The 24,861-nt window shown below is 39.2% G+C and overlaps 1 protein-coding gene across 3 annotated transcripts in view; it reads right to left on the minus strand.

Moving 5' to 3' along the window:
• Positions 1-24,861, minus strand: part of tet1 (tet methylcytosine dioxygenase 1) — a 52,934-nt gene that overhangs the window by 13,774 nt on the left and 14,299 nt on the right. For 2 of the 3 annotated variants that reach the window (XM_015346985.2, XM_015346984.2), the window contains exons 3-7: positions 10,823-10,873; positions 3,633-5,940; positions 2,794-2,884; positions 875-968; positions 323-531 (exon numbers count right to left, since the gene is read on the minus strand). In XM_015346985.2, coding sequence (XP_015202471.2) covers positions 323-531; positions 875-968; positions 2,794-2,884; positions 3,633-5,940; positions 10,823-10,873 — 2,753 coding nt within the window. Of the gene's footprint in view, positions 1-322; positions 532-874; positions 969-2,793; positions 2,885-3,632; positions 5,941-10,822; positions 10,874-10,993; positions 11,089-24,861 lie in introns of those variants that run through there. The other variant, XM_015346986.2, reaches the window with a different exon arrangement.

The raw sequence follows: 24,861 nt of genomic DNA on the forward strand, positions 1-24,861 counted from the left end.
TAAAGTATGTAAAGGCTTGGATTAAGAGCAAAAGTATTCAAGGAACAGGACATAAGTCTACTCATCCAAATTATTACACCTCTTTAACAATTCTTCACCATTTTCTGAAAACATTTGATGCAGTACACCTAGCACAAATTTAGTAGTGTTCATTCAGCAATGTGGAATAAGATGGGAAACAAATACTGTCGCCTATGTTACGTGTTCCTAGAAGTACAGCATGCCATTAAGCCATCATTGCGGTATGCTTTCTGCTGACATGGCAACAAGAAAGTGCATTTTGAGCTGACCAGGGAAATGCCGGCAGGAAACCGGTACTCACTCTTCATTTAGAGCACATCTCCGGCTGGTTGGTGAACCATACTTGCAGAGCGTCTCGGTAAGCTCCTGGTACAGAGTGTCTGCTACTATACGCGGGATCCCTTCCCAAGCCAGGATGAGGATGACCACCACAGCATTCTGACAGCAGTGACCTGCTCGCTTTCTCACCAGGCAGAGCAGCTTCTCTTCCACGCTGGCACGCCGGATCACCTGGATTGTGTCACAACACTCAGCTTAGCAATTGACAAAGTCACAAATTGTCCAGCACATCTTTTACATTTCATTGGCTTTCAGTTTAAGAAGACACTTGTAACCCATACAATGGTACACAAATCAGAGCAGGTTAAGATCTTTAAGTACAAGACCCTTATACCACTCATAGCAGTGTGAGACCATCATTCTTTGTTTTTCTGACCGAGAAGGTGTTGGTATTGCCAAGTTTCTTATTTTTTCTGGAATTTCATTCCGTCGATCAGGTCATTTGTAGTGGATGAAAACAAATTAATATAATAAAACATTGGAACTTAGATCTTCCTCTTTTGCTGTCACCTACCCATTTTGCTATTGGACAACCTTGGGAGCTCTTTCCTTCCTTTCCGGTGTAGACCACCACTTCAACACGCACCGCTTTCCCTTTCTCCCCATACCTGCAACAGCGGAAGGCAAGATTTCACTATACTTAAACCAGGCATACACAGAGTACATGGGAATTCGAACCAAACTGTGACATGGTAACATCTAAAATACAGATAAAGCACGATGCTTGAAATTATTATTATTATTGACACAACTAGTATTTTTTCAAGATACCGTTTCATTTTAGGCTGTAGCCACATAAAAACAAAATTCCATCAAAAACACTCCATTCTAATAGGAAAAAATAATGTGCATTTGTTATTTGCATAAACAGTATCATTGGCTAATTGTCTCACTTGAGGCAGTAACAATGGCCAAAGATCTAAATGGCCAAACACTGGTGCTAAATCTAAATTCAGCCTAGACAAATTCTCAGTTAATTATTTTAATCCCTTTTAGAGCAAGAAGTAATCTGAGCACTTAGACCAATGGAGTCCAGACTTTTAATAAGGGACTGCTGTCTTACACTTCAGCGAAATTATCCTTCGGGTTAAGTAAGCTCTCATTATTTAGTGATGTATTATTTTGCGTATGGAAATATTTTACCATTCGTTTAGCTTCTGTTGAGTGAATTAGGCCTGAATAGTATCCTTTTATTTGATGAGATACAGGTTTCTTCCCTGTTTGCTCCTTTATTGTGACTCTGCTCCAACACGTGCTGTGTTATGCTCTGTATTCCCTGACTATATGGAATGAAAGAGTAGATAATAGCATGCAGCCGACAGAATTTGATTTTGAAGAATAATTCTGTATTTTACGTAATTATGTAATATTTGAGGAATTTAATTTTAATCCCCTCCCAGATTGTTGCAAGCTGTTTTAGTAACTTTAAAACCAAAATCTAATTTATTGATTGTTCTCTGTTTTGTCTAATAATAATTTGACTGTAATGAGACAAAAAATAAATTTACTTGAAAGGGTACAGTAAAGAAAAAAAATCTTTGTTTTTCTGTGGAATCTTAACAATTTTTAAAAACGTGTACATCCATAATTTTCTTTACATTAAAATGTTCAATGTTTTGCTTTTTTCAATACTAATATTGCACTTAATAAACCACATAATTCCTAATAACATTTCAAAAGCTCTGAAGCTCTAATTCACTGTGAAACAAATGAACAAAAGTCCACTTTACGTGACTGGGTCAAAAGTTCAATCCGTCCTCATTAAGGCAAAATGCTTATCGGCAATTTCAATGACATTTAAATCTGAGCTTTCCTAAAGTGCCTTGAAGCTTCATTTGTGAATGGTGGCATGTTATCACATCCAGCCCACTGAGTCACCAGAAGAAAAGAAATACACCAGGAGGCTCAAGAGAGCACAGTGACACAGCTGCCACACAGCAATCTCCCTTCACTGGCCAGTACAAACAGAACACAGAAGACTGCACTGCCTGCAAGGTGTGGACCATGGGCAGAATCCATTCACGTTATTTATTCTAAAATCTATCTGCTGCCACCAGTCAAAAAGAGGGTAAGTAGTGTATTCTCCAAAGCAGTAAGATTGCCTTAAAATCCAAATTCAATTATGATGTATTTTCCCAATGAGTTTTGGCCTACACGCCAGCCATTAGTGCAAAAAAACTGCAGGAGACAGTTTTCTCCGCGTGGCTAATTTACATATCGGTCTGTACCAGCTGTACTATTTATTTGCATGACACTGCGCAAAAAAGTGAGTCTTCCAGAACAACATGAACATATGCTAAAGAAATCCCCAACTGGTCCGGGGCTGTTTTTTCATTAAGTCTCCACCAAGGTCTCTGGTGTATAAACAGAACACACAGAAGCACTCTTACTTCCTAAAATTCTCTCACACTAATAAAATATATGCAGGCCTACCTGTTTTCCATCATCTCCCGCACTGCAGAAACACTTGGTCCTGATCCAAGATGTGTGTAGTATGGTCCTTCCTCTTTCTCTATAATTTGTTCTAGCCAGAAAAGTGTACATATTTATTTAATTGCCCACAGGCAGAGAAAGGAATTTATCATTTCAGAAAACATCAAATGTTTTTTTGCTTCACTTATTTAGATGTTACCGCTCATCTAAAAAAAATAATTTTCAAAATCATGGTTACTTGGTTACAAATTATGGTTACATACAGTATTAAATGTTTTGAAAAACAAATCAGGATATATTTTGACATCTGAGAAGTACATTTTTTCTATGGATTGGAGATGATTACTAGAGCACCTGGAATGTGCATTAGACTGAATGGAAGAACTTCAGCAGCATCAACATATTTTCCATTACTTTACTCAATCACAATTGGTACATACTGGTTCCATTCAACAGGTACCAGTGCATTCTGTCTGCTAATGTGTTCTTCGTCTGTCTTGCAGCAAAATGTTTTTATCTAGCTTTACAAAAACATTTTTCAACAGAATGTAAATCTTATCCATCACCATACATTTACTTTTTGCTGTATATGAATGCTTTAAAGGCTATAATATTTATAGTTAATAATGTTCTAGAAGCAGAAATATGTTGTTTGGGAGTATATAAGGTAATTAAAACAGCACAACTTGTTAAGAATATACACGCTGTATGAATAGTCAGGTTAAGTCAGGACATTACTATCTATTGGAAATCCATCCTTCTAAACAGATATTTTGAAGGCCTTAATGTGGCATTTAACAATGTTTGAATAACAAACTCATTACAGCCTTTTCACTTACCCACACAATCACAAGTTGGAAAGTCCGATCCTTTTTTGGAAGGTGTGTCAATCAGATTTTTGGTTGGGGTGTCCAAGAAGTTAAGAGGAGACTCAAGAAAGCTGTTTAAAGTGTTTTTGGTTGGCGTTGATTCCCCATTGAAGTTGGGTTCTACACCACTGGAGTTCAGATTTGATGTGGAAAGGACAGTAACAGAACCAGATGTTTCTATCTTGATACATCCCTCCGCTGTTGAGGCAGGTGGCAGCTGACCTAGAGAGCTGATTTTTGATTCGTTGGAATATATTTTGCTGCTTGGAGGTTCATTTCTGTCTTGAGAGGCTTGAACATAGAATTGGACCTTAGCAGAGCCTGTGTCTAAATTAGCACCATGTTGCTGCCCATCTAATGATTGAGCTACCTGAGTATTTGAATCACATTCTGTTTTTTGCCTCAGTGAACCTTCCAGGTGTTCACTTTTCTGTATTAAATGCCCATCAGTGTTCCAATCAGGATGAAGTTCAGAGGAGTCATTTGAAGGTGGAAGCCCAGAGTTTTTACAAGAAACAGACTGTAAAAGAGAATTATGTTCTAAAAGTTCAGACTTAACACCATCTTGAGGATTATTCTGGTAAATAAGAGCCTGTTTGTCCTGAGACACCTCTGCAAGATAGCTTTTCAGGTCTATTTGAGTCTGTGGAGGAAACAGGGGTGATTTGTGGTTCTGCACCATTTGTCTTTGTGGGAACACCTTTTGGACTTTGGTTCTTTGGGGTGCCTTGGTGTTTGCACCTCTTTTGGGAAAATGTCCAACATGATTCGCGGGTGACTGTCCCCAAAGGTGTCCGTTGGTGTCTTCAAGCTTTTGCAACTGTGCTTTTTTAGTTCTCTGCTTGGAAGGGGGTGTTCTGGTCTTCTTCAGTGGAGACGTGCTCAGGCCTTGCAGCAGTGAGTGATGATTGTTCTTGATGGGCTGAAGGGGGAATCCTTGGGGAGCGTGCGGGGCCAGCTGGGCAGTGGACGTTTCATCGACTCCTGAGGAATTCACTTGGCCTTTTTTGTGACTTGATTCAATAATGAATGCAAGCTGGGCCAGCTGAGCTGCCACATCTTCCTCATCCTTATTCCTGACCCTTTTATTAGGTAGGAGAGACCCATCTGAACAAGGGGATTGCTTATGTCCTTGAAAGGGGGCACCTCGACCATCTAACCCTTGTGTTCTAAATATCGTGTGGTCTCTGTGGAAATTGAGGCTTTGTTCAATGTAAGAACACTGTTTTTCAGGACTTACATGAGTTTGGATCTTATCTGTTAAAGAACTGGCTTCTAAAAGATCCTGTAAGGAAAGTTTGCCTGTTGACAATAAGGTTTGAGAATTATTAATGCTGCCTTGATTATGCAGTAAAGCAGGAAGAGTGCCATTCTCATGCTGCAGTGAACTGACTGTGAGGGTGTCTCTTAGGCAAGAGCCTGATGCTGAATTCTTGTCATTTGGAAGTTCAGCTTTGCCTGGTGGAGGTGTACTTACCTCTGGGCTATGACAGGTTTCAGCGGTTTGTGCAAGGTTTTGCAGTGGAATTACTGAAAGCTCCGTCAGAGCCTCGATAGCTATGGCCTGTTCAATGCTTATGTTTCTTTTCTCAACCAATGATTGGAGACTTGGATGAGAGAGCACCAAAGAGTTTCTGCAAAAGGAGGCATCTATGTTTTCAAGACTTGTAGCACCGTTTGTAGCACCACTTGTAGAACAAGCATCATCTGTGGTGACCTCTGTTTCCTCTAGTTTGCAAGTCTCATTTCTTGAAAAGGGGGAGATGGGTTTTGTAATACCGTCACTTACTGCCTGCCTTTTAGATATTGAGTAGCAAACAACAGCAGCCAAAGTGGTTAATCCATCCTCATAGTCTCCATCGCTTTCTAACTGTGCCAAAGAGATCTGATGATGAATTCCCACACAGTTCTCCTCTAGCTTAATCTTTTTTAGTGGCACAGTATCTTCCAAGAGTGACTCAGCCTTGGATTTAGGGCTGTTTCTGGGGTGCCATGGGAAAGATTCTTGGAAGTTAGGTGGAGATTCCAGACAACTTGTTTTTCTTTCTCCATTGTGGTTCCAGTTTTCGGGATTGTTCCCAGAATCACAGAGGTGAGAAGGTTGCTGTGCACTGTCTCCCACCTGCTCCTTTTCCAGAATGGGGTGTGCGTCTTGCTCTTCCTTGACCACTGGTGAGATGGGGTAAATCTGCAAGGCGAGATCCTCCTCTTGCATAGAAAAGGATTCTTCCATCTGACTTGACTTTGTGCCATTTACTGAATGTCCATACGACTCAACCTTTAGATCAACAAAACATGAAAACAAAAGTGAGCAAAAAGCAGGCAAGATCACCATCGTCATCAATGCAAGAACACCATCATCATTAAAAACATTATGTATGTAGTGTTTTGATTTGCACTGTAGAAGCAACAAAATAACTCTACAAAGCAGATTGTCTCTCTGCAGTTATATGGACACACCGAGAGTCAAAGATTCATTGAAATTAGTCAGATTTGTGTTTGAATTTGTCTGTGCAACAGACAGGAAGTACACTGCTGCAGGGGAGTTATTTTACTGCATGTTTGTTGATAACCAAGGTTTGCCAACACCTCGCTTACCACCTGTCAATGAGTAACTCATAATATGATTCTAAAAAACACTGTTAATATAACTTTAACTGGTCCTGCTCCAGGAGTAGCTGGAGCAGGATATAGGTGCTTGTCAATGGTTCTCAATTCAGTTAGATTAATCAGTAGACTCAAGTGATATTGCTCAGCTGATGTTTTTTTCATACAACGTATGAAGACTTCACCATCAAAGAGGGGGTTTTGACATTGTTGTCTCTTAAAACAACAAAGGTGTCGATATCTACAACATGGTGAGGAACCATTTTGTTGAAAAGAATGCGCCAGTCAAGAAGTCAGTGTCAAAAACAGTGGTCATGCAGCTACCAAAATACCAAACAAGCAAGAAGGGCCAAATGATCTTGACTAATTTGCAACTTTTTTTTGATGTTCTTGATAAAAAAAAACAGCACTGGGAAGTTCAGAATAAGCTGTCGAATGCTTAGAGAAAAAGATGTGGTTTTTCTGTTCTCGCCATTTCTAGCAGTGCTCTAATTACACACACAGAGGAAGCCTCAAACCAAAGATGAGAAGAGACATGTACACTACTGAAACACCACAGATGTGTTAATAGAAAACTGCCATGTTTGTTACTATTATATAAAAAGAAAACTATTTTTACTTGTTATGACACAGTCATTCTAATAAAATAGTCCATTAAAATATATTCTCCATTTTTAGATTTAAGAAGGATTCTAGGCATTTTAAGAGTAAAAATCTAAGTTGTCTTTCGAGTGCAAATCATGAAATTTATGTTGTGCTATAATGACGATTCAACTATAGTTCAATTTTGTTTGTCTTTCACATAAACTTGCATTAGTATCAACAGTTTGAGTTCTCTGTATTGTAGAGCTTAATCAACAAAATTAATTGTTGATCTCCAGCACAATCTAATTTCAGCTGAGACATATTAAAAGAAATGACATAGGAAAGCACCACGGAGCATTAAGTCCCAATGAACAATGAACCTAGTGTTCAATACTTAAAATAAATCATGGTTGGAAAGTGTTTTCTTTTTCTTGTGGCTTTCATTACATTTGAACAGCATAAGAAAATAATCACACAAAATCTTTTATGTGCATCACCAGAAGCAGCTGTTGATGTATTTGCTCTTTATCCTGGGGTAAAAGTAGTAGTTAAAATCGAAAGAATCATTTTAATTTCTGTGACACTGCAATATGGACTATTGTACGGTTTAACAGCAATATCCCCAGAACTAAGCTGTCTGAACTATATTTACTCTAACAAAATTAGAAGCCTTATGTTACTAAAATAAAAACTCATATTACACTTAATTACAAAACCATATACTAATATGACTATGGCAACAACAAATATGACTTTTTTTATAAGCCTTGTGGTTTTTGTGGTATAATGCATAGTAAAATAAATATTACCAAATAGAGTCAGACATATAGTTTGAAATCACATCTGCCATACAAAATACTATTCCAACAATTACCACAAAAGTCCACAAAACAAAGTCTGCAAAGTATATAATCATTGTGGTAATCAGATGTTAAACTATAGAGCTGTGCCCTGAAGGTTCCAGTGTAACATGTGTGTCAGACATCCATTTGTATCAGTAACTAAGTAATTAAGCCATGGCTAAATACCCTGGTTCTCCCCATTTCTATGCACAACAGAACTATCACACAGGTCTTCTCTTCAAACTGGAGCCTGGAGTCAGACTGGTTGCCAGCACTATTTTCCCTCACCAGGTTTCTTGAAAACACAGATTCCAATTGTAAATTCATGCAACTGCTGCTAAACAGTGATTACAAGGACCGGCCAACTCACACTCCAAACTGTTTTCTTTCAAAACAACAAGGTGTTGCAACTCTTCTATTCACAAAGACAAGCAAGATAAAAAAAACTCTTCCACATTCATTACTTACACAAGTAAAAATAAAACTGGGACATTTAAAGTGGATGTTCCAGTTGGTAAAATAACGTTTGCATTTAGTATTTAACAATCACAAGCAATGCACTCCATATCATCACTGGCTAAGCACACAGAGTGCTATTTTAGTTAGCAAAAAGATTAAGGTAAAGAAGGGTGTTGTTGAATGGGTATTTCCTGCATTAAAGTCTAGCCTGCACTTTTGTCATCTAGTCTATGTGTCTCATAGGTCATTCTATCAATATTTATGTGCATGATGCTTTGTAGACCACTGAGAAAAGAGAGTTTTTGCGGAGCTTAACTATGATATTACATGCACACTCAATAGCTAGATATTGTTTCCCTATACGCAGACCTGCAGACCTGTCTATGACTCTTGAAAATCCCTTGTAATTATTCAGCTCCTTGACTTCTGAGACAATTTGAAAGCTTTAGTCCATCCCAGTTGTCTGTGAAAACTCTTTGAAGTAGAAATTATAGCTGTTATGAGTTACACTACCTTACCCAGGATTTTCAGCACGTATTACAACATGTATAGTGCACTTCTGGTCTAGTGGTTACTGTATACAAAGCAGTTGAGACCCCCTTAGGTCTCAAATATAAATGGCAAAAAAATACAAACACACCAGTACAATCAAGGTTATTTATGTTTACTGAGCATTAAAAGCATCCATCTGGAATGGCAACAAATTTCACAGTAACTATAAAAAAATGAAATAATGGAAAAAACAATGCACAGACTTGTAGCATGTGTGGCCCCTGTCCGAAACAATACAAGCTGGAATTCTGTGTCACATGATTTGCACCAGGTTGTTGATACTGTCTTATGTGACTCTGTCTCATTGTAAACATTGGACAAGCGTGTACCAGATTTTAACCAGGCTTGACATTCAAAAGGTGCTCAGCATCACTTATGTCCAAATGTCCAAATCCAATTTATTTTTCTAAGAACACAAATGCATAGAGTGTCCCTGTTCTGTTTCTTCTGATGCTCAGTGTACATACATATTCTCAAGGTGGGTGGTTTTGAGGAAGCAGAACAGTACCTATCACTCAAGGAACAGCTCACCGACTTCATAGGTTAATACTATTGACATCAGAACAGATTCCGGCGTCTTCAATACTGGCCAGTGGCCATTGGTGTTCTGTGTCTTGCTGATCAAAACAGCACTGCCCAGGCAGGAGGCAGCAGATACTGTATTTATATACTGATTAGGCAGTTGTTAGATTTCCAGACCAAGAACAAATGAGCATTTCCTTTCCTTATACAACAGACATGATCTGCACAAAACAAAGAAGTATATATGTAGCTAGCTTACAGTTCAAGTTTTAAGGTTTGCATAAAACAAGGTTTTTTAGAACACTTATAACTTAGTAATCCACCATATTAACAGTTTTGAAGTATGCATTCCTGAAGCAGGTGCGCTCTGTTGTGACTGAGTCTATGACAGGAGATCTGTAGATTTTGTTTCTTGTAATGGTCATTCACATTAGCTTCAACTTTACCAACAGAGATAAGATGCTTCTTTAATCAACATCTTATGAATCTTTCACTTAGATGTTGGCCTGCAGAAGGAAGCTATTTCGTTGCAGAGTACTTATCTCTAAATGTATGAAAATCCATACAGTAATCACACGGAACTGCTCTTGTCTCTACTGGAAAATACAACAGGTGGCCTGAACAGAAAACGTGGAGATGTGCTGTTTCTGTTTCAGCACTTACAGATTTGAGTTAGTTTTCCTCGTAAACATTACTTCATTTCAAGAACAGTGCATCTAAAAATTTAAAAGCCATTACTTTCTATCTATGACTAGAAAGTCTTTTATTCCTGATTAGCACAATAATAACTCAGAGCCTAACTAGGCAGCATAGGGCATAAGGAGGTCTACACTCTGAACAGGACACCAGGACATCACAGGGTGCACACACACAGGGACAAATTTAAGGACAACAGCTAAGTTAGCCAGTATGTCTTTGGCCAAAGTGGCAGAAACGAAGTGCACCTAGAGAAAAACTACAACAGTTAAAAAACTCAATCAAACATCACATGCTCTTTACAATATGTGAATTAGTTTAATGCTGCCAAACCTCCCTTCTTCTCTGAATTTACAAGTTACTGTATTTAAAAAAAAGCCAGTAAATCTGAAGATGCCTAAATCCTTCTTCCCTTTCATGCATTTGTTTCAAATTAAGAATATCAGTTGCTTTTATTTGAATTGTCTATCCCTTTACTTTTAAAATAAAAGGACTTACAAACTTCAATGTATAAAAAATTGTGCAAACTGTCAGGTACGATAATATTGTGAGGCTGAGCTTTTTAAAGCTAGAAGAAAAAAAAAAACTTCCTTCCTGATTCAAGTGCATTTCTCTGAAGTCCTGTGTGTTTTCATTCACAGAGCTTACCTTTCCTGTTTCAGCTCCAGACTGCACTGAACCCAAATAAAACAACAACTGAAAATAGTATCTCACAAGAGCACATTTCTAATAATACCACAGACATAAAATTTGTCTCCCCATATTCAGATGTTCTTTATTTCATTTCCATTAACAAAAGCAGGTGCTTACACCTTCTTTATCTTACCATTATGAACACAGTAAAGCACTCTATGAACCAATGGCATGACTAAAGATGTAAAATTAGGCATCCGTTACCTTGGAAACTCGCGTTTTTCTCTGTGGTTTGGTTGTATCCTTGCTCCCCACCTGCGACAAGACATGTGAACATATTAGGATCCTAATACAATAAAATAGGCTCAAACAGAATTGAGGAAAACCTAAATGATTTTCACAATTCAAGCAAATTGAAAATAACTGTTGTTTTACCTTTCTTTTCCCCAAAAGGAAACCCTCAAATATGGGCAACATATCCTATAAGGTAGCCATCTTGCTTCCTTCAGCTTCAAAAGAATAACTGGCTACAGTACCTCATTCTTCAGAGAGCCTTTGGTATCATTATCATAGCGCTGGAGAGCAGTTGCTGGCTGCTGGTGCTGCAGACGTGCTGGGCATGCCTTTTCGCAGAAGCAGCCAAGGCCAGAGCAGCCAATAGCATGAAGAGTTTAGCGGCTTGTAAATTATCTTCCATGCCTAGACCCTCCTAAACAAAGGATCCCCTATGTGGGCTTTTACTCTACAACTACGCACGAGGGAGAGATACAATCTGTGACATGGAGACTGCAGAAGCCTGGACTGGAGCTGACACTCTCACGCAGACACGACGCCAGACTTCAAATCCAGAGTGAAAAATCCTGTCTGGTTCTTTTTTTCTGTTTTCAAACTTTCAGTTTTCAAAGAAATAAAGCATATGACTTGTTCACTGACATTCACGTACAACCCATGGGACATGAAAAGCAATAAAAAAGTTTCAATGTCTGTATATCTTTATTGTGATCATACAGAATGCCTAAACCTAGCTCAACAAGTCTATAAATCAACTTAACACTTACAATACATGGTCATGCACTGAAATTACATTTTAAATAAGTATTTATAAAAGAAACTACACAATTATCAGAACAGAAATTCTTTTAAAAATGCAAGACTCCAGCTAGTTAAAAATAATATTTCCTTCAGTGACCCATTCAGTGCCACCTTGTTAGGTCAAGACCTCCACACAGGGATCTGCTGCCCTGGATAAACACGACCTTGCTGATTAAGAGTCTTCAAGTTCTGAATTAACAGGCATTCATGGGAAGGTTTACACCCACATCAACAAAACTGAATTCAGACATTTTTTAATCTTGCCAGAACAAAACAGAATGTCCTCGTTAAAACACCTGACCCCATCGCTTATTTAACATTTAATCTGACATTCATAAAACAACTTCTAGGACATACTTGAGAGGAGCATCACTTTAACCAGGATTTCTGTATTCAAAGACGTAAATTCCCATATTAAAGCTTGGCCATGGATTGATGTGATTAGTCTGTAAAATGATCCCATACATAACAGAAAAATGTATGAAACCAGACTATAATTCCTACAGTTTACACAGATTTTGTATGACTCAATGAGAGGCTGGTAAGAACCTCAAATATTTTGGGCATAAGACAAATGACGGATTTGATAAGGGAACTGTGCCACAGAGAATTAAAAACTACCATATTTTATCAGACATTTCACTGTGATGATGAATGTGTTATAACTAAAACTAGACCCTTCAAACACCAGCAGTATTCCCCAGCACTTTGAAAACTTTTAAGAAACGTTTCCCATTTGTGATTAGACTACGGCAGGATCAAGACAACCTGTGATTACCACAACACAAGCTTAATACCTGTCAATGTTAGTGTGATGAAGATGGCTGATGAAACTTTATGGCAACATTTATCTTGCCGAAAGGAACAGGGAAGAGTGTGACCTCTCTTGCAAAAATGCAAGCCTTTTAATAAAAAAACAAATTATTTTTAATGCTATGAAATCCCTAAGAACCTCCCAGCTCTGCTACTGTGATGACTTGGTTTCTCAGGGAATTTTCTTTCCCCATCACAAAGAAAAGTGAGTGGAGTAAACAGCCCTGTTTTTTTTTTTTTATTAATGGCAGCGATAGATGTGGAAACACAGGAGATGTTGTGGAGCTCTCCCTTGCCCTCTGGGATTTTTTCAGAAGCTCAAAACGAACTCCTTGCCTATTGAAGGCATACTGGAGTTCTGCAGCAAAATGCCATGCTGTTTTTTTTTAACAAAAAAAAAGCCAACTGAGGGGTTTTTAATTAAATTCCGCATGCTGTAATACTAAAGCTAAACATGTGGTGCTGAAGGTCATGTGAGGACAGCAGTGAGCTACCTCCAGCTGTCAGCATGTCGGATTCCATATTACTGCCGTTTTCAAACTCTGTTATGCACTACACCATCCAGACAGCCCTTCTACCATGCTTCTTAAACCTGTGGCAGCAGCAAGACGCTCTGCAACCAACAAGGGCATTTGAGCTGAGGTTTTTTTGCGGCTCAAAATCGAACTGTAGTTATGTCTGTCTCGTCATCCAGGATATACTTTAGGAAACTACTACTCATGGCAAACACACAGAGTGCAAGTGTAACAAGGAAAAAGTAGAACGAATTTATAGAACCAGAGGGTATCAGAATAAATGAATAAAATTTACCTGACATGCATAAGTATTCAACATTTGGTCTACATTTGCATGCTGATTCTGATTCAATAAATTGCATGTTTTGCAAGCTTACAACAGGCTGTCCTACAAACCAAGGTGTTGTCTGACATGAGCTGAATGTACTGTCAAGTATGTATTTTGTCATCCCTCTATGTGCAATTATAATAAGACCATGGGTGTGTCTTATACACAATCAACTGCCTGAACTGGCTGCTTTTAAACACACATAGTTAGGAAGCCCATCATCAGACTTGAATCCAGGAGTTTATTCTAACAACACTGTTGAGAACATATACTGTAACAGGTACAGCGTATCCTGTCTCTAGATTTTAATTTAAGGTTGAGGGGACCTTGTTATTGAAATAATTTATTATTGTAGACTGTAGCCCTTTGTTTCAGACTTTATTTAAATGTATATATTGCATTACCTGCAAAATAAGGGAGATCTTCTTAATCTGAAGACAGGAGAGACACACTCAGCAGGAGCAGCATGTACCACTAAGGGTCTATGGCATTCAATATTGAAAAATATGGTTATCAGAGTGTTATTGTTTCAGCCTTGAAACTGTAAAAACAAGACCATCCTACCTTACCTGATTTTGTTACATTTATAACTTCAGAAAATAAGCTGGTACTCTTTAAGTGAAATAAATCTGTTAAATAACCATGAAAATTCACCTAAGGTGTTAAACTACACTAACGTGGCTAAGGACTGAAATTTGACATGGCTTCGGAATAATACTGCAGATCTTAATAAAGACTTCCACTGCAAAAAGCAACAACAACAAAAACAAGTCAAGACTCAGTAAAAGTACAGTCTATGTGATGACTAACAAAGAACAAGTGTTAAGAAACAACATTCCCGATCTGATGAGCAGCTGCAATTAACAGAAAGTGCAAGTTAATTTTAAATTCTCCCCCCCAAAACATTTTTAAATTCACATGTTTAGTCTAGGAAAAATCAGCACTTCCAGTACAGGAGCTCTTTCAGGGTAGCAAGATCACTGGCAGCCCCGACAGCCCTTAAAGGGTTAACCTTCAGCTGTGTAGTGATTTGGCTCGCCTCCCTCTCCCTCTTCTCTAGCTCACTCAGCTCTACGTAAAACGACAACCCTCAAGATCCCCCGACGTTTGCCGACTCAAGCGCTGAAATCACGACCTCTATTCACACTCGCCCGCCCCCGCATTCACGCGCGCCAAGTCCTGCTCCTGCCGCTACACAGGATTTTATAGGTGCAGCTGAAGATCCGCCGACTCCGGAGGCACGATTCACCTTCCACGGCTTTCAAATCAGGACAACCGCAGCACGCCGCTCTCATTCAGTGTACCCAGCCTCGAGTTCCCCGTGAGGCAAGTTCGTTTGACCGAGATCAAAATCGGCACGCTGCAGCTTTCTGTCATGCTTCGTGTCAACAGTCTCTAACAGAGTGTACACAACTCACCCCAAAGAGGAAACAAAAGGCTTGTGAAGCGAACAACTTGTGCTTCTCTGCCCGCACTGTAGCAGAACTTTATATATTCAGTTCTTGCTCACATACACCGTCTTATAACACAATTAGCTACTCGACGGTTTTGCTTCTGTTGAGTATGAAACCCCAGTAACTTGATCATATTGTGGAGAATTAGAGTGGAAACATACAGTCCTTGAAAAATGTCTTTTCACAACAGCAGATTTTTGCATTTTTGGTAATGTGAAGGAATTAAAGACTGTTAATGCAATTCTTTTGACCATGTGTGGGGGATATTATAATACAATCTTCACTGATGTTCAGCAAAATTAACTTCATATAACAATTACAGAATAAAGTTTTTTTTTATTTAAAGCATGAAATAAACATGTACAACACTACTGCAGAGTAATTATGGTACTCACTCATTTATTTTTCTCTTCTGCTGGTACAACCAGATCTAAACGAGTACAGCGACACTTAAAAAAAAACAGCACTTAAGGCATTACTAACAGTGTAGTCACATATCGTATCACTGATATGCTGACATGTTAAAGCAATTCCTAAAGAAAACAACTCAACCTGACAGACCAGTTTATGAACATTAATTCGGCGCTTTCCTGTGTGACGCAGTACTACGTTGGTGTGCTGCGGAATCAGAAGAGATCAGGTTTTAAAAAGTGCAGATCAGGGGTTTCTGTAGTCCCTCTCAGCCCTGAACCAAATATTAAATCTGCGATGCTCACTGAAACAAGCCTATATTTCACGTCGAATTTCTAGTCAAAAAGTGAAGCCATTTATTTCTCATTTAAATTGCATTGCATGTTTCAGTTAAAAAAATGTTATTTCTTACAATATTGGTGCAGTTCATCTTAACATCATCTGGTGTGTCATGAAAAGTTTGGTACGTTACAAACTTACTTTCAGGTGTAAAACTTTAGGAAGCACTTAACTAAGTGATTGAATTAACAGAGGTGCTACTGCATACAGACTCAAAAACACTACAATGCAAAAATCACTTACAGCACAAAGTCTGGGAAGTCAGTCCCCTGGAGAACGAGGTTACCCTGGGTCATCGAAGACCTGTCTTTTGACTGTAGACCTGTCCTGACCTCAGAGAAAGTGAAGAGCTCCCCTTCTGTTTGCAGTTCCGAGTTTCAATACCAAGATCCGCAGCCTCTTTTTCAAGCTAGATTGTTTATGTATTTCCTGGTGTTTCAAATAGGTTTTTCAGACTGGTCTTTATTAATGCACCTTTCTCATTCCATTTCAAAAGGCCAGATGCACTAAAAAAGTTTTAAAAAATTCAATGGTGCTCTCCTTTCCAAAGGTTTGGGAAAGACATGGATGATGGAGGAAAGAAAAGATGTGAGAAAAGACCCCCAGAAGTGCAAGCCCTGAGCTCTGTCAGCAGTGTGTTTTCGTGTTTCCCTGGCCACACCTACAGTTGTTAAGGCACAGTACTCTCAGCTAGCAACAAGTGCAACTCTGCTGCAATTCCCCAGATCACATCTGTCTGTGCTGTAGAACAGATACAGCCCAGCAACACAGCAGGATGAAGAGTGCAAAAGAGCAGGCAATGCTGTCTCCCTCTGACCCTTAGCAACTTGCCTAACCGCCTTCTTGGATAATGTCTCACGAGTCTATGATTTAATGAAACGCTCAGTCCTGTGATCATTGGCCAAATCCAGATAAAGCATTATCAATCCCACTCCGCAATCTGTCAATGAATTTTCAACCAAAGCCAGTGGATCAGGAACCTCAAACCATGCCGCCATCAAGAAAGATGGGCTTCAACCAGAAGTGCAATATGTGTGGTGGGCTCAGGAGTGTAAAAACAAATGTTACAGAAAATGTTGTTGACATGCTAGCTGCTTTTTGGAAAGAGTTTTGACTGTATCGGGGAAAGCAAGAATATATCTGGACTCCTGTGATATAAAGCAAACAGTCTGCAGATGTATGCACTTTGATTTGAAGCAAGTTTCTAAGAGAAATGAAATGCTTTGATTAGCAGTAAACGACACGTAACTTAACTGTTCCATTCTAGAGGAGAAAAGCAGAGTTTTTTTGGCCTTACTGCTTTAAGCTGTTTTTTTTTCTGTGAAATCACCATCTCCTACCTGAAACGGAAGCATTTTTATCTGAGAAGTACTTATCAGATAGAAACTGGTAATGCAGTCATTTTCTGAAATGGACTCATATCGATGTCTACTATTTAAAATGTAAATGTGTAAACTAGTCTCTTTTAATAAGATGCCAACTTTACCAATCAGCATATTTGAACCAACTCCTGTAATGAATTACTATATATTAATAAAAAGAAGCACTTTCACAGTACAATGCTATGTTCTGGATACTAGCTATGACATTGCTATGTTTTCTTAAATACAAGTGGCTTCTGATATTGGCCCAGCAGCTCATGGGTACCTCGTAAAAACAGACTTGCACCAGCCTGCCTTCAAATATTGTAAAAGCTGCAGGGGAAGAAAAAGTCTTGAATACTTCCACAGTTTTGATTTGAAAATTGTAGTATATTGTGCAGTTTAATTAGCAATGAGCTGTAAAGAGCTAATTCTCATGTTCACACATGAACATGAGTGGTCTTATGGTTGTAAATGTAAACTATGTTCATCTTGTCAGTCTGCAGGAGCAGTAATTAAATCTAATTGTCGCTTGATGATGAGAATTTAGACTGATATAAATCCACTTCCATTAAGAGTTACAGACATAACATTGAAATTCCATCTTTATCCATTTCATTAGTCCTGTTTTTCAACTAACAACAAGCATTTCTATAGTTTTCCTTAACTAGGAGCTTTCTAAAAAAGCATCAAAATGTGATTCTCCAACAATGTACATGAGTCATTTGATTTGGTTCTGCTTTTCGAAACAGGAAAGGAGACCAGCCTTCATATCGTAATTTCTGCCACACGAAATTTACTGCATTAGCAAATAACTAATTTTTCATGTTTGAAATTCAAGCAGAAACATTTAACTGCCTATGGATCTAAAATTAGCATCCAGACAAATTTAGACTTCAGCATGTGCCAGTTTACTGATCTACTGTGTTGCTGTATTATGAGGAAAAACGACAGGTGGAAACTCAGCAGGGTGGTTAGTTTTTTGCATGAATAAAGCATAGGGCCTCTTCTCCATTTTCCTGGGTCAGCTGCATGATGTATCACTGGCATGAGGCTGGAAACCCGGGTTATCAATGCTTAAATAGATTATGATAATCTATCATAATCCATTTTATTACGCACATTCTTAAATTAATGAAATCCCATTTAAAACCTCACATGCTTTCCAAGTATAATTCTCAGGCACACTTCAGATTTATTAATGTATGTTGCTGCATCATGCACCAGTGAAGTACAGAACCTCTGCCCTTGTTAGATCCAAGATGTTAAGAGAAATTCTGCCAACAAGATCTTGTAAAATGTGAGGAACAAACTAAGTTAAAAGGAATTTAACTTGCTTGTACACAAGACATAAGACCATCATAAAAAAAGCTCTTCAGATGAATACATCCCACATACTCTACATACTCACAATGTTCCCCATTGTGCTAAAAATGTACTTCATGTACATTAGGCATTAAGAACTATGTACTTTTTCTAGAGATTCGCACTGAGAGTGGGAGAAAAATGTTGCTCATACCTCCTTCAACAATAACTGAGTCCTGTCAGTTCACACAACTAACAGACCAAATATCTGGACTGAAAAATGTCTCATTTGTTAAAGTACTGAAAAGCCTACCTTGTCTTACTCATGACATGAGCTGGCCACGTTGGCGTCCACAACGTTGACCCACACTGATCTGTTTCACCTGAAATCCGCCAATAGCATTCAGACTACTGGCCTGTGGAGCACAACACTCTGGGCTTTGACCACATCTCTGACACACGCCAGGCATCTGGTGCAAACTCAACAAAGCTGTCTGTAATTGTAAGCAAACGACAGCTTCACCTTCCTGTACAAAGGCAACAAAAACAAAAACCTCTGCAAGCGGTAATATGAGCCAGTGCATATCTGAGACTGTTTTCATTATTCACTGCATTGCTGCTTCTTTTCAGAGGCCCTTCTAAGTGAACTTCAAAAGAGGGCCTGCTTTATGTGTTGCACATGCTCTGGTGAACTGTTTCAGGCATTCTGTTTTGTCACATAGCCATGCAAATTCAAAGCACTCCCCGTTACATTTCTCTTGCCAACATCCCCCAAATAAAGAATCATCATTCATATAATATTCTCCTTCATTTTATTTGCTTTCGTTTCACAATATAACTCCTGTCATTCAAAACAAATCTATATGATCATCTGAAAAGAGCAAAATCTGATTTAAAGGCCACAGTTAGAACTCCAGAGCTCTACAAATTGGGTGTTTTACGATGCTAAGCAGGCAGTGAACTAACAGTATTGAACAACTCCCTTCTAGGCTGTCACATTCACTGTATTAAACGTTAAGAACAGACAACTTTATTTCTCATCATATCCAGCAGTAACTAATCAACTCAACTCGTTCCAGTAGAGGAAGAATGAGGATTACGCATCCTTCTGTCCAAAACGGTCAGAGCCATGTGCTTCATCATTACACTGCCATCACCTGGTGTCTTCAGCAGACTCGACATTGTTCAGCAAAGTCTCACTGACAGCTCTACAAGCTCACAGGGAGCAAGCATATCCCAGGCGTTGCTGTTGCATGGCAACCCAAGAATACCTCTCCCCAAGTCAAGCTCACTCCAGTCCAGGGGCACTTGGCCAACTGTGTGCTGCTTGGTGAATTTCAGTCACAGTCAGATAATGACAGCCCAGTCGTGAACAAGTGATGTCTAGACTACAGGACAGAAAGTGTGCGCCAAAAGTCTCTGCTGGATGAACCGCTTACACATCTCTAGAAAGGCAACAGTAACATGCCCTCTACTTTTTACTTAAGTTTTTTTTTTATCTGCCTTATGCAGAGTCAGGGCACAAAGAAGCCAAGCCTAGAGTCAGTCCTACATCCTCAATTCCAACACAGACCACTCCTTCCAACTGTTTTGTGGCAGCTGAAATCCTGGAGGCCCAGGTTTTCCCAGGAAACAGCTTGCTCAAGTTTGTGTGACTTGAACTGCAGAGTCAGGAGAAACTAGCAGAATGTATACATAAACAGAAACTATGTGAGGCCATATACAGAGTTTCTTCTGCAGCAGCAGGGGAAAGTAATGTTGTGTTCCTCTTTGCAAACTACGTATATTCAAGTAAATCTTTTTTTATAAGATATCCATTTCAATTTGCAAAACACACAGGTTCAAAATGAGAGATTTCTGATGAGAAACAGATGTAACTCTTGAGACCAGAGCTCTGAAAGCGAAACTAGAGCCAAATGTGATTTGGTTTGCAGATGGAAATATCACTGAATTACAAACATTATCTGAGAAAAGAATGGCTCCAGACTAACACCTGTATGGTTTGTGTTTTCTTGCCAGTTCATTAGGACCGATGAATTCATGGCAGTGGGTCCAGTGTGAGAACAAATGTGTGCCAATGACCATTTAAATTTAAAGTGACTCCATTAGAAAAGCTTTTTGTGCTTCAGATGTTGGTAAATTCACCCTTAATTAAGCAGCAATAAAATAAAAAATCATCCAAAATAATATACTCCCAGATGAGTGTCATGAACAATATAAGTGTAGTGGACAAAAGAATGAAAACACCATTGTTGAGTCACCTAACAGGGAGTTGGGCCACCTGCATGGCTAGTACAGCCTATAAGTGCTGTGGTATAGAGTCAACCAGCATCTGGAATTCTGCAGGAGGGATAAGGCACCATTCTTCAATGGAAAAGTCAATTAGCTCACTCCTGGTTGATGGAGATGGAAAACGTGGTCTCAAACAACGTTCCTGAACATCTTAAGATTGGTAGCACACGTGACCTCACTCCCATTTGTCAGAATTGCATCCATTGCTTTGTCTACCACCTGTACATGCCGTAAAAGCCCTGGTAAATGTTAAAATGAGCACCAGCGAGCCATACTCATGTACACAGCACATATACACAGGGTAGACAAAATAAAGGAAACAACAAGCTAAATATAAATGTTTAGGTGGGTAGCTCCGTCAGCATGCGTAGGCTGCAAAGGAACAGGTCATAGGTTTATTCCATGCTGAAAAGAGAAGAGGGAAGTGACACCTGAAGAAGGCGCCAGGGCCGAAACGTTGTGTCTTCTTTCTTCTCTTTTCAGATGGAATAAACCTATGACCTGTTCCTTTCCAAAATAGAAATGTTTATTGTTATAAATAATAAAGAGTTGGGACACCCTTTGCATTCAGAACAGCTTCAGTCCTTCTTGGAAGACTGTTATACAAGATGTGAACTGTTTCCAGCGGGATACTGCACCGTTCTTCAAAAAGGAAACTGTCCAGTTCATTGAGAGCCGAAGGAGGTGGTAATCTACTCTACATTTCAACATTCCAGAAATTCCCATAAAGTGACATTCAGTGATATTTAGATCTGGTGACTGGGCATGCTATGGAAAGTGTGTGACTTCATTCTGGTATACAGCACATGACACCACTCTTGGATTCGTTTTGCAGTGTGTATGGGGGAGTTAACGACGCGCAATATCTTGAGGTACCTGGTTGCCAAAGACTGTTTTGTACTAATAATAATCGTGTAAATATCGGACCCAATGATTCCCACGAGATGGCACTCAAACCATAACAGATCCATCCCCATGGGTATGAGCTGGGAACAGGTAAGGCGGGTTGAAGGCTTCCTTTTGCTTTCCTCACACATAAACCCGCCCATGTAGGAAAAAGAGTAAAAGACAACTCATTAGACCATATTACTTTCTTCCATGCTCAGACCTCCAGGTTTCACACTCCCTACACAGGGCTATGCATCGCTGCACACTGGTTTCTGAATTCAGTTTTTGTTGAGACTGGGTCACAGAAGTATAGATTCAGTCCTGTGGGATTTGTTCAGGCCATTGTTTTGTGATATTTAGCAGCTATCCTGAGAACTGTCTGTCTATCCCTGTCAGTGATCTTCGATTTGCAACCACTGTTCCTCTTCCCTGATGCTGTTTTCCCTTGTTTGTTTTATGCCGTCATTATTTTTGACACGGTTCCCCTTGACACACTAAATCATTTTGCTGTTTCTGACTGACGCATCACCACTTTGGATCTCAACTATGTGACCTACTTCAAAATCTGTTAGATCTCTCATGTTGCTTTAGAACTTAAATATTAAAGTGTTGATTTTAAGACAACTTTTATAGTGGAAACATATTAGTAATTAGTACTGAAATTAATATGAAACACGTGTAGAAACCTTTTTAATTGCGATTTAGCTACTTCAAAATAGTCATTTTTTATTACGTGTTCCTATTATTTTGTCTGCCCACTGTATATAAAGAATGATTTGGTTAAAATCTTTTGAATACAAATGTAACTGCCTTTTAATATAAGGAAATAATAGTACTTGGTTTGCTTTACCATTTACATGTGAATAATAAATGCAACTTTGGAACAAACTACTAGTGTTGAGTTCCATGCATAATGGCCACTGATGAGCATGTACCCTTCCATTTCACATAAAAGGTATCTAAAAGAGAAAGGAAAAGACTTTATTAAGGGGAAAAAATGTCTATTTTCCATAAAATATCTTTCTGGAGCCAATACAGAAGCACCTGTTTCTTTCTTAATCAAAGCTTTTCCAGTGTTTCTGTTCAGCAGAGTTTTATTTTAAAATAACCAAACTTAGGAGTCCGTGGCACTGTTCCTGGAATCTTGGTCTGGCACTACACACAGCTTGGCTTCTGTTCCTTTTCTTTAAGAGACTCTTAATCATTGTTTGCTGAACCATCCTCAAATAACCTGGTAAATCTTCGCAACTTTCCAGACCCTCAAAAACCATAGAATTTAAGCCCACATTTGGAAGGAAGAAGGGGTTTTCATGCAGCAGACCTCAAAATGTCTATGTGTAGCAAAAGGATGGGAGTTCTGCATTGATCTGATGAGTATCCAGGTGTAGAAATGGTTCTGTTTTTCTAGTTATAAATAAAGTACAGTATTATGTCAATAAAACTGGACTGGGCTGTGGTGTAAAATGTATCCTTCTTCAACTCTGGGATTCACACAACACTTTGTTCTGTCCAGCTCATATTTTTTCATTTGTAACTTCAGCTTCTGTCCCGTAATATGGGAAGCCAGCTATTCTATATGATATGGCCAGCAGCCATATCGCCCTACAGCTCACAACTGGCAACACGCTGAAGCTCCGCAAGTGTGAGCCTGGCCAGCACCTAAATGGGAGACATTCCTGGAAAAACTAAGGTTGCTGCTGGAAGTGGAAGAAAAAAAAGCACCCTCCTTCGGATGATACATAAAATTGCGGTCCTGACTTTCTGTGGTCATTAAAAATACCAGTGTATTTCTCGAAAAGAGTAGCGGTGTTACACCAATGTCCTGGCCAAATTTCCAATAGGCCCTTTCCAATCATTGCCTCCTAATTATCCCCACCTATAAATTGGCTTCATCGCTCTATTCTCCTCCCCACTGATAGCTGGTGTGTGGTGAGTGCTCTGGTGCACTATGGCTGCTGTTGCATCATCTAGGTGGATGCTGCACATTGGTAGTGGTGGAGGGGAGTCCCCATTGCCTATAAAGCGCTTTGACTGGAGTGTCCAGAAAAGCGCTATATAAGTGTAAGCAATTATTATTATTATTATTCAGTCTAACTCTCAGCTGCAAATTAACTTAATCAACTGCTCCAGCTAAGGAGAGTTCAAGACAATATTCAAGTCCTCTGTAACCCAAATTCCAGGCAATCTTGGTGTTAAACCCAGATTTGAAACACCAAGGGAAGCACAAACACTGCCCTGCCTGCTAATGCCTAAATTCATAAATGGCAAGGGTATGGTATGGTATTGACATCTCAACTAGACCCGGCAGCTTGTTCTGGACCCCCACACTGTTTCACATGTGTGTTATAACAATAGTGTCTCCTCCCTCCCTGTAGTTTCCACTTGTGTCCTCTGGTTCACGATTCACTGTGGATTCTGAATAAGTGATTTGGGTTGACTTTGTCAACGCCCTTGAGGATTTCGAATACTTCAATCAGGTTCCTCACAGTCTTCTTTGTCAATGTAGGATTTCCCTTTAAACCCAAAAATGAACACGACTTTGGAAGAATTCAACAGCAGCAATATCTTTCTTTGTAATGTGCTGAAATAATCTGTAATGCATTATACAATTTTATTATAACATCTCTTATTCTCTCCACTTCTAAGAATACAGTATAATAAACCACTGTTTTCAGTGCTTCCCCACATTGTTTAGAGCAGTAGCTGAGCTCTATCTGTCCAGTACTAGTGGGTGCCTTTAACTGATCTACTGTACACGCTTGTTCAAAAATTTGCTTTGCTTGATGCTGCACTCAGTCCTGAGTTTCAAAACTAGCCAAATTCAAGGGTATTGTTTCCAACACCACCTATTAATGCACGATTCATTTGTGATGAACAGACACAAGTAGGTATGGTATGATGATGTATCACACACAATTAGCTTTTTTTGCCTTTTGCAGAGGTGCTCATATGTCAGGCAGCTCACCTGCATTAGGGCATTTCCAAACTTTAGTAATTGGTACAAGGTCAATACCAATTACACACCGTATTTAAAGGTTTAAGAGTTGAAAGCCTATGTGTGCGAGAGAAAAAAAATGGAAGACACAGATGTCACCCTAAACCAAGGTTGGGATTCACTGTCCTAGAGATGAAAATGATTAAGCTAGATCTTAAACTATACTCCAGATTGAAACCACGCACTGTATTTCCAATCCACAGGACTCAATCTGCACGGTGAATGGAGGCTTTTACTAGAAGACCCCATAGAAGCACATGCTTTTGTCTTGATTTCTTTCGGTTACACAATAACCTAATTTGCGCATAGACGATGAGACTCACTTATGCTAAATACAAGAATACAATGCCTCTGCTAATGGGAGACACCAGACTGGTGAAACCATGACAGAAGGCCCCAGTATCTGCACAGCATCAGAGCATGAGAGGGCCCATGATCACTGAGGCACCGAGGGCTAGAGCAGCTAATAACCACAAAGATCTCTTCAGGGAACATGCTGCTTCTTTCCTT

The sequence above is a fragment of the Lepisosteus oculatus genome, chromosome 4, assembly GCF_040954835.1.
Source record: "Lepisosteus oculatus isolate fLepOcu1 chromosome 4, fLepOcu1.hap2, whole genome shotgun sequence".
Classification (NCBI taxonomy): Eukaryota; Metazoa; Chordata; class Actinopteri; order Semionotiformes; family Lepisosteidae; genus Lepisosteus; species Lepisosteus oculatus.